This window comes from Oppia nitens, unplaced genomic scaffold, assembly GCF_028296485.1.
Source record: "Oppia nitens isolate AA-2021 unplaced genomic scaffold, nextdenovo-longstitch-racon4-pilon3 scaffold3_pilon_pilon_pilon, whole genome shotgun sequence".
Taxonomy (NCBI): Eukaryota; Metazoa; Arthropoda; class Arachnida; order Sarcoptiformes; family Oppiidae; genus Oppia; species Oppia nitens.
The window spans coordinates 6,869,424-6,880,294 of NW_026533221.1; the positions used below are offsets into that span (position 1 = coordinate 6,869,424).

Consider the following 10,871-nt stretch of genomic DNA (forward strand, 5'->3'; position numbering starts at 1 on the left):
AGAGATAAGTCCTACACGAGAGCAGATTATCTTTAATACGGCAACAATTGAAAACTATAGTATCTATAAGGGATGGACCTATTGGTTGCAGATATCAGTTCTGGTCATACATTTAATTATTATAAGTTTATGTGTCATTGAAATCTATAGATACAATAAATTAGAAGAATTAGGATTTACACCATTCATATTAAACTCAATGACTAACGGCTTTAGTAACAATCACTTTCAAAGAGATGATCCATTAAATGATAGTATAAATCAAATTTCAATTATAAGCAATAGTGATGGCAATAGTTTAAATCAAGTTCAGTGTCAACTCATCAATAAGACTGACCCAAACATACCGTTACCATCGATCTCATACAATAACCCGGCATTTCTCAGTGAAAGTCCTCAAATGCAAACACATAAGCCATTCATTAGTTACTTTGAAATTATTTAACGTTAATCTATAATTTAATTTTTAAAATATAGGTAAATCTAATTTAATTATAGAGCATTTGTACACTATTTTCATGTAAACGTTATAATCATAATTACCAAGCACAATTTACATATTCAAATATATCTACATATTATTATTAAATTAAATTAATAGGATTAGTAAAATTTCTATAATCATAGTCAGTCTAATTAACTGCCAATAATTTTTATACTAAAAATATTTTTAAAATATAAAGCTAACATTTTACTAAATTATTTATCCAAAATATATATTAATATTATAATTTTATTAAGTTTTAATACTATAATTTTAACACAAATTTTTATTAAATTATATAGCTTAAAAAAATTTAATTGATAATTTTTGTAAAATAAAATAATTAATAAATATTATCCAATACTTAACTTTTTATATGTATAGAGTGTTAATTTTGTAATTTTAAAAATAACAATGATTAAAATTTTTAATATATATTTTTTATTAATCTTTTAATTTAATATCTAATTTAATATTATTAAATTAGGTTAAAATACAGTTATATATTACCTGTCAATATTAATATCACATGTTATTTATTGTTAATTGTTTAGTACATCAAAAACTATTAATATAATAGCGGTTTATTCATATGAAAATCATATGAAAATCATATGAAATGTCATTTACAGTACAATACAGTAATAATAATAATAATTAACAATACGATGATTGAGGGTATAATTGCAACGACAGTACGACAATTAAATCTCGCACTAACTCTGACCAGTGGACAGTCGTTTCGGTGGAAACTATATGATGACCGATGGCTAGGAGTTATACAAAACAAATTTGTGGTTGAATTGATACAACTGGACCATCACATCAAGTATAGGATTATCAACGACAATGTCGACGATCACCACAATAGACCAAAAGGCAATCAACACTTTTTTGACCAATTAATTAGTGATTACTTTAGACTTGATATCGATTTAAATGATTTGTACTACAAATGGTCTAAAAGTGATTCAAATTTTGCCAAAATTAGTGATAAATTAATTGGTATAAGAATTATGCGACAGACAAGCGAAGAGACGTTATTGTCTTTCATGTGTTCACAGAATAATAACATCTCAAGAATTGACTCAATGATTGGTAAGATGTGTCAGAAGTTTGGACAACTCTTATGTCAATCTAAAGAATATCCGGAAATATATTCAATGCCATCGATGACTGTATTAGCCGACAAAAGTGCCGAATCAACGATGAGGTCACTTGGGTTTGGATACCGATCAAAGTTTATTCATTTGACAGCCAAATGTATTTTTAATGAAAGCAATGGTTGCCCTAAACAATGGTTTCAATCTTTAGAAGAGATGGCATACGAAAAGGCTAGACAAGAGTTAATGCGAATGCCGGGCATCGGAGCAAAAGTGGCCGATTGTATTGCACTCATGGGTTTGGGACACTTACAGGCCATACCTGTCGATACACATGTCTATAAAGTAGCGGTTGAACGATATTTACCACATCTTAAGACAAATAAAACTTTGAATCACAAATCATATAAAGAGATTGGTTTGTATTAAAAATAATAATAATAACATTATTTGACAATTGATTTTATGTATATTTTATTAACAGTTGATTTCTTTCTGACCACATTTGGTCCAATGGCCGGTTGGGCCCAATCGGTACTCTTCTGTTCACATCTCAAACAATTTCAACACCTATTGAACTGAAATTATATTTGATTATCATTTTTATTATTTTTAACAATTATTATACATTACTATATTATAGTACTGTATATAACTTAATCATATTATGCATTTGTGTCTATTAATATTCAATTTAAATTTTATTGTTTATTATTTTACATATATATTGACATTTATCTTATAATTGTTATAAAATTGTCAACAAAATTGTCATCACATAAAACTACTAAATTTGGACACATTTATCATTTAATTTTTATAAATTTTCTTATTGTAATTAATGTTTAAAATTGTTAAGTAATACTATTGTATTATTAAATGTTTTGTTTAAATATTAAAAATTATAAAATACTTATCAAACAAATTGTATATTAAAGACGTAATTGAAGTTTGAATGCATTGAAAGTATTACACAATCAATGTTTGTGTTGTTGTGTTGATTGACAACACGTGTTATACTGACTGACAATCACTGGATGACTGGATCTAATGGAAAACTATACGAAAGAATCTGTCACTGAAGTGACTGATGATAAGTATCAACCATTTGGTGACTATTGTCCCACAAATGTATTGCAAATGCGTGTCAATGTCGGCACTAACTGTAGAAATATTGTCGACTATTCGGTGAAGAACTGGATGGTCAACGATAATGAACGTCACATTGTGTTCACTGGATCTGATAGGGCCTGTAATAAAGTGATCACTTGTGCTGAACTCGTTAAAAGAAAGTTTGATAATAAAACCAAAACCAGTTTATATCAGATGACAATCATCGGCCACAAGACTGTTGAAGAATTGTGGAAACCTAAAGACAATACACTTGATGTGATTAAAGTGATCCGACAAATACCACGAATTGATATACTTCTTTGCAAAGATCAGCTCGATGTGAGTGTACCGGGAGTTCAGCACAAGGAGTCAAATGTTTACGATGACGTCCACAAAGTTGCCAACAAAAGTCCGCAAAATCGCAACTCAAGACATATTAAACAAAAACATCAAAAAAGTTGATAACTATTGAGTCGATCTTTGATTTACTAAAAAAGTTTAACAAAAACTATATCTTTTTTAAAACAATTATAAATTTAAAAACAAGTTTTGTCGAAGTTTTAACAATATTATAGCAAATAATTTCAAACTCATATGATATTTATCCAAATATGTGTTGTTTTATTTGATATTAGTTTTTAATACAAAGTTGTGTTTTTCGGTATACAATTAGTACACAAATTGATTGAAAAGTCAAGGATTTTACAGACAATTTCGAAATAAAAATATTTACATTTAATTATATCTACTAATGTCTTATCAATGTTTTCTCACTTATTACTCACAACACAGTAATAACTATTGAAACACTTGTATGGCATACATGTATAATAACATTAATTGTTAATACAATTAATGTTGTTTGAACTGACACTGAAATGAAATCTAAATATATTTTTAGCTAAAAATGGGTTTGTATTTTGTAAAACATTGGTTAACATTTGTTATTACACACAATATATCATTTTTCATACATTCACTCTATAACATACAAAATTGCCATTTAATTATTAAAAGTAATTAATATTTAATTATTAACTACTATTGGTACGACTAATTATACTAACAAATATACAATAAAAATAAAGATAAATTTGTCAAATAAACAAAACTTGATTTTCTAATATTTAAGTATTTTCTTTAATACAAAATAATTAAAGACAAACACTTAGAGCTAAATTACGGTAATTTAATAAAAAGTAATATAAACTAAATTACGGTAACTTGAAATAACTAGATTTCTAGATAAAATAATATACCGGTAATTAAAAACAAAATAAAAATTAATTGAGCCGTAAAATTATACAAAAAAAAAAATGATAAATAAAAATCAAAATTCATGTCTGAATAATTGCTAATCACTTGTCTTAGCAAATGATAATCAGTTGATTTGTGCTGTAAGTGTGTGTAAATCTCTCGCTAACGGGTGATGTCAATGGCGACGAAGATTATTGGTTTCAGTTATGGTGCGCCAGAAACCAGTTTACTTTGGACGTGAATAGACGTCTTCCGGTTGGCCAAACAGTCGGGCGTCGGTATTGTGTCGCCCGTAGGCAATGAAGATGTCATTTCCGGCTCCGGTATGTGAACGGCTGATAGTTTGGATTCGGGCAAACGTTTCGATGTTTTGGCGGCTGCTTTGGCCATATTGTAATCACCCGAATCAAAGAATTTTTGCTATAATCAAACAAAATTATTCAATCAATTCATTCAATTATCTTAAATGTCATTAAAGTATTGGTTAGATATGAGACCCCCTTTTGAAGTCGTTTTTGTAGAAACTGAGGACCAGGTCTTTGGACGTGTGGGTACTTTGCCTTCAATTTGTCTTCTTCTTCTTTCTCCATTTTGGTCGATATCTATTCATTATTAAATGATATTATCATTAGATAACCACAAATATTAATGATTATCACTTACATTATCAGTTGTCTCTTCGGCAGACATTGTAATATATGATATGTGTGTATAAAATGTAATAATACACACAAAGATACAAATGTTTTGACAAAATAAATGGTATATATATTGTTAACAATATAACTATACCGAAGATGTATTGGTTTCGGTAATAATCTTTGTCTTTGATGTTAATGTATATTAAAATAACAGAATTAATACAATTGTCAGTCAAAACATTGAAACAAATATCATATACAATGATATACTGTAYTGTRTGTTCACTATATCTATGACTCTCACTGTAGGCGTTCGTCTCATTGTAAACACCAATGAGTACAGCAATCGCTATAAATCAATGCAAACGTTCACTATTGGAGACACTATAGTATCGATCAATAAATACTAAAAATACTTAAAAGTGATTATAATTAGAAAATAATTAGAAAACATTATAATATGATAGCAATAATACAAAATTTAAGGTTTAATGTAATGGATATTACATTAATATTATACATGTAATATAAATTTAATTTATAATATATATCATCTTGGTTAATCTCAATAACAATTCTAATAATAGTTTCAAATTAGTCACAAATTTAATGCAAAATTCAATATAATGTATAAAAATTCTTGAATTAAATTTCTAATACAATTTATTACTACAATAAAGTTAGATTTATCAACAATTATTGTGAAATAATAATCAATTATTATGATTGTCATAAAATGCTTAACTAAATAATGTGTCAGTTATTAATTCACTTCATTTTATACAGTATTATCTATAAAAATGTAAAAATACTTAACAATTTGTTATTACTACCAAATACATCATTTTTAATATCTATTTTAATATATTTCTATAAGATTTTTTTTTTAGTTCATTTTATTATATAATTAAGAATTATTTAAAATATATTATTATTATTATTTTCAATAGTTATTTAAAATTACAAATATACAATGCAAACAATATTAAAATATTTTAATAATAAATAAATAATAATACTTTTATTTACTATAAAGCATTATTAAATACAGAAATTATTAAATATGTTTGCACTTTATGTATATAATTGAAATTATTGTTAACCCAATTAAATTTAACTTAACTTATTGTATAAATTTGATAAATAATTGTTAAATCAAAAATACAGTAATAACTTGTAGAAAATGCTAATCATTTAATTAGAAGACCAACTCATGAATATAATCTTAAATTTTGTTCAAATATATCAAGTGATTCAATGGGGGGATGGGATAGGGATTTAGGGGTCATTTGACAAATTTGAATATTGATACAAATTCAATTAAAACAATTGATTTCAAAAATAGCATTGAGTAAATAATTTTGATATAAAAATACAAAATTAATTACAATTACAGTATTGTATTGTAAAATATAGTACAGTATAAATAGCTAGTGGTCTCAAACACAACAATATTAGATTACTTTAGCTTTATTTTTATATAAACAATATTCATAATAGAAAATTGAGAGTATTCTCAAAATTATAAAAATATGTTATAATATATGCTTTTATACTAAATTAGTTTTGAAAATATGTTCAATTTTTTAATGTATTCTTATAATAATTATTATCACAAAATTGGTGAACAATTATTAGATGAAACATAAATCAATAGTCAATTGGCATATAAATCAATATGTTTTCTATACTTTCATTAAATTAAATTAATATCAAATTTTATAAGTTTTTCTAAATCTGAAACAATTTGAAAACCGACTTTCTTTTAATACTTTTAATATCTTCAATACTTTGAAATTGTATTTTATATTATTTTCTTAAATATTATATAATTTAATATCATTATTATAAATATTATAACATTTAGTTAAATAGTTAATCATTTATCACCAATTTTAGAGTAACTTTATTTAGGCAATAATTAAAATATAAATTGTAATTATAATTGTGATTGTAATGAATGATAATTACAATAACATAAACATTATGTATTTAATAGACATAAATCAATGTTATTGTTAATATTAATATAATGCTATTAAATGAGATTTAATTATTGATGAAAAAAGTTATTAAAACCTTATTGACTATACATTACATGTGATAATGAAATGCGTGTCAAATGTTGTGTAAACAACACATGACGTGATGTGTGTATCGTTTGAATACAATATAACTTACAGTACTTTATATTATATTATATTATATTATATTATATTATACACACATTGACTGTATTTAGTGAATGCAATGCAATAGTGTTGAGCACATCATAGAAATGATTGAATTGATTATAATATTGGTATTAATTATCCGATGATTTTTTGCTCAAATTATCATTCATTATATGCCATCAATTGTTATCTCATATTTTCATCGATTGATTGATATTTTAATTGATAACTAAACTCATATCACATCAACTGATTGATTGGTTTGATATCATTTGCCATTAAAGTTGTCATCAAAATAATGGTTTGTATGATATTTGTTGTTATTTTTAAAAAATAATTATTCATTTAAATGTTTATTATTATTGTTTGTATTAATAATTTAATGAATAATTTATAAGAAAAATGAATTTATTAAATGAAATATCAATTAATGACAATATTTTTGTCTTTCGTTTAGTCGACGCCAGAGTTCCTCAAAGGATTGCCAGTCTTTGATGAACTGAATTTCAGTCGTTTCCAGTCAGAGGGATGTCGTACCTCATCAAAGAAGCCATCCGTATATCTTCCCACTAAAGATCACCCGTCAGAGCAAAGTATTGATGACTTAATTTGACATTTTGATGATATGATGTGATAATTGTTATATTTTTGTTATATTTTTGTTTTATAGTAATAACAACAGAGAAGACAAATATATTGTTACGATATCTTCACCAACAGTGGGACAAAAAGAAAGCGTTGAAGAAAAGAGAGACCAACGATGAGAATGAGTCACAAACGGCACGTAAAAGGAAGAAATGCAACGACACGTCAAACACCAATCAATAGCTGATCCCAATTGTAGTTTATTTGTAGTATTAACTCAATTGAAAACATTATCTCAAATGAAATTATTTTTCTTGTTTTTTCATATTTCCGGTTATTTAATATTGATTTCCGAGCTTTGAAACAATTATTAACTTAATTACCATATAATGTATCTCATGTTTTTGTTATGTTATTTGAGTTGTATTTTCTATTTAATTATTACTAAAAACTATATATTGAAATCTAAGTAAAACATCAATTCACTATTATTATTTTAAATTTTTATAATACTAATAATATATTATCCTCTCTAAACAATTACCGTAAGTTATTAGAGAGAAAATCAGTCAATGGTTTTTGTCATCGATTTTATTTTGTAATTTATATAAAATAGAAAATTAAATCCAAAAGATAGACTATTTATGTTTCATTATCACTATTGTTAAGTGTGTTAATATCATTGGTCTCATCCGATTCATTAGATTCTTCATTACTTTGAATAACCGCAGTCTTGAGTTCATAACGAATATATCTAAAGAATGATAAAATAGCTTAAAAATTATTTATTAAATTATCGTAAAATATCCAATAATTACATAAAGATAATGATTGCCAGCACTTGTATGAAAGCGATTACTTGAAAACAAAGACCAGAATAAGCATTATTTTGAATCTGATATTTGAAGATAATTGGAAAAAGTATTGCACCGGAAAGGGTGCATATATTGTGAAAAAGTGTTAAAAATGCAAAAACTTTTCCCTTTTCATCACTTTCTATTAGTTTTGAAAGAAGTGATCGGATGGCAGGCAATGGATATTCAGAGAAGACTAATAAAATGATTGTTGAAAACATGACATATATATTAGTGGATAAACCAATTAATATTAACCCAAGAGTTCGTGAAAAGATACCGATAATTGCTACGGTTGTGTCACTAATGTTATTACAACAATAATATTGCACTAAAGGAAGCAAACATAAGGCCAGACCTGTGACACCAAATTTGAGACCACTATAGTAGGCATACAGAGTTGTATCCCAAACAAGTGGTCGGTTGTGAACATAAAGAAATAGTAAACTCTGGAGTACTTCTGTGGCATAACTAACGGCAATAAAAGTTATTATCAATAAAATAATAATTTTGCGGTTATTTGATTGTCTTCTTCTAAATACAGTTTTGATTACATCGACAAACATTTTAAATATGTTTTTGTCATTTAATTGTCTTTCATTTATATGTGAAGCATGTCTTTCACTAACTATTTTTGAAGACATCGGTCTTATTGTTAAAATAATATAAATGATAATAAATAAATGGATACTTAAAAATATAATAAAACAGATGAGATATTTATAAAATTTAAATTTTTTGAGTATAAAACCAGTTATTATATAACCGACGAAAGCGCCGCAAAATAGATTGGCCTCTAATATGATTAAACGTATGGTTCGGTTATTTGTATGAGTAATGTCTGATATAAAACCAAAACAATTGGCCAAAAGACTCGGTGAACCACCCGATAGACCGGACAATACTCCGCATATCATTATTAAGACTAATGTATTGAAATATGTATTAATTATTAAAATTATTTGCACAACAAATGACAGCATCGGCGGTAATAAAAGAGGTATTACTCGTCCATATGAGTCACCATAAGAACCGGCAATAAATGAGCTCAAGATTGATGTCATCGCCAATAATGTGTTGTAATAAAGCAATTGTTGACTACTTATTGCTTCAATTTGAATCAAGTCTTGAGATTCAATGCTTTTATTGATCGTACAGTTATTGGATCCCAAATAACTAAGACATGATTTGATGAAAATCATGTCCTGAAGACATGTAAATTCTCCAAATATGGCAAACATGTAAAGCAATGCAATTGGCTCTACAGATATCTTCTTAATCAATGACATGTCTTATAGTATCACTTTAGCCACCGATGACTGTCTTTCTGTATAATAATTATTGTTTTGTTACATAAATCACATGTTATTTACTTATTATGTAAACAAAAGCTATGACTCTATAAAACAAATACAAATGTTATGCAATGAGTCTGTCATTGATATGTATAAAGTAATACACAGTCTATTCAAATGTATTAATATTTATTGAAATTTCAAACAAAATCTACAAAAAGTAATTAACAAATGATTTTTATTCATATCATTTAATTATAATTTATTTTTATATTATCAATATTTATGCAGTTTTTTAATATGAAGTTAACCACTAATTAATTAATAACCCAATTATAAACAAAAATATTTTAGGACAATAAAAATAATAATATTAAAAACATATTAACAAAAATGATATGAAATAATATTATATTAATAGCTCAATATTTTTTTGAACTCATTTAGGTTTAAACTCTATGAAAATTGTTATCATTTATGAGTTTTATAATAAATACAGTAACTTATAATAATAATAATAATAATAATAATAATAATAATAATAATTACTGTATATTGAATAAATAATATATATATATATATATATATTTAATCGTTTATATGGTATAATTATAGTTATTGTTAATAGTATATATTTTTTATATTAATTATTATTTAAGTAACAATAAATTTATTTATTTAATAAATTTATAAATAAACTGAATTAAAAACAATAGATATATTTGTCATTAATGTTTGACTCATTTTGTATTGATATTATTTAACAATTTTTTTTAATTATCATTTATATTAATTATAACATTATATTATTTTTATATTAACTCTTTTCTAAATAATAATAAAAATAAATTTCAATGTGACTTATATTAAGTATATATTTTGTCAATTTATTAATTTGGTTTTAAGTTTGTTTTAAACAATATTTCAATATATTGGCTCACATTTAAGCAAATATAGTTTAAGCTATGATATTACAGGTATTATATAACTGATGTAAACTAAAAGTAATAATTTATAGGACACACGACTTGTTTATTAAAAATTTTCTTAAAAACTGTAAATAATAAAATATAAATTATAATATGTCAACAAAATTAATTTTAGTTTCATAAGTAATAATTTTTAAATATGCAATATTTTAGTAATTATTTTACTTTTTATTTAAAATAAATATATTTTTTGAGATGTCATATATATATATATATATACCGATGATTAATTAACGTTTGATTTAATTAGAATTGGGTATATTGTGTTAAATTACTAAAAGATATAATAACCGCTATAACAATAAGTTAATAAAAACTCTTAGTTTGGAAATTAACTATTATATTATATATGATATAACTCACCAAAATATGTATC

At 24.8% G+C, this 10,871-nt stretch overlaps 5 protein-coding genes across 5 annotated transcripts; 3 read left to right on the forward strand and 2 right to left on the reverse strand.

The window, feature by feature from the left end:
• The first annotated feature begins 1,102 nt into the window (after positions 1 to 1,102).
• Positions 1,103 to 2,169, forward strand: LOC128958036 (N-glycosylase/DNA lyase-like). Its single transcript, XM_054303852.1, has 2 exons — positions 1,103 to 2,005; positions 2,072 to 2,169. The coding sequence occupies exons 1-2, from the start codon at positions 1,153 to 1,155 to the stop codon at positions 2,167 to 2,169; spliced, it is 951 nt and encodes a 316-aa protein (XP_054159827.1). The 5' UTR covers positions 1,103 to 1,152.
• Positions 2,170 to 2,549: 380 nt separating this feature from the next.
• LOC128958423 (ribonuclease P protein subunit p25-like protein) lies at positions 2,550 to 3,212 on the forward strand. The gene has a single exon (XM_054304277.1). It carries the CDS (start codon positions 2,638 to 2,640, stop codon positions 3,160 to 3,162), a length of 525 nt encoding a protein of 174 aa, XP_054160252.1. The 5' UTR covers positions 2,550 to 2,637; the 3' UTR covers positions 3,163 to 3,212.
• A 687-nt stretch (positions 3,213 to 3,899) lies between these two features.
• On the reverse strand, positions 3,900 to 4,889 carry LOC128958425 (cAMP-regulated phosphoprotein 19-like). Its single transcript, XM_054304279.1, has 3 exons — positions 4,621 to 4,889; positions 4,455 to 4,559; positions 3,900 to 4,377 (listed from the first exon to the last, which is right to left on the reverse strand). The coding sequence occupies exons 1-3, from the start codon at positions 4,645 to 4,647 to the stop codon at positions 4,162 to 4,164; spliced, it is 348 nt and encodes a 115-aa protein (XP_054160254.1). The 5' UTR covers positions 4,648 to 4,889; the 3' UTR covers positions 3,900 to 4,161.
• Positions 4,890 to 6,820: 1,931 nt separating this feature from the next.
• LOC128958426 (DET1- and DDB1-associated protein 1-like) lies at positions 6,821 to 7,867 on the forward strand. Its single transcript, XM_054304280.1, has 3 exons — positions 6,821 to 7,073; positions 7,230 to 7,365; positions 7,443 to 7,867. The coding sequence occupies exons 1-3, from the start codon at positions 7,071 to 7,073 to the stop codon at positions 7,598 to 7,600; spliced, it is 297 nt and encodes a 98-aa protein (XP_054160255.1). The 5' UTR covers positions 6,821 to 7,070; the 3' UTR covers positions 7,601 to 7,867.
• Positions 7,868 to 7,999: 132 nt separating this feature from the next.
• Positions 8,000 to 9,590, reverse strand: LOC128958037 (solute carrier family 46 member 3-like). Its single transcript, XM_054303853.1, has 3 exons — positions 8,978 to 9,590; positions 8,176 to 8,839; positions 8,000 to 8,111 (listed from the first exon to the last, which is right to left on the reverse strand). Exons 1-3 carry the CDS (start codon positions 9,498 to 9,500, stop codon positions 8,000 to 8,002), a joined length of 1,299 nt encoding a protein of 432 aa, XP_054159828.1. The 5' UTR covers positions 9,501 to 9,590.
• Between the last annotated feature and the right edge of the window lie 1,281 nt (positions 9,591 to 10,871).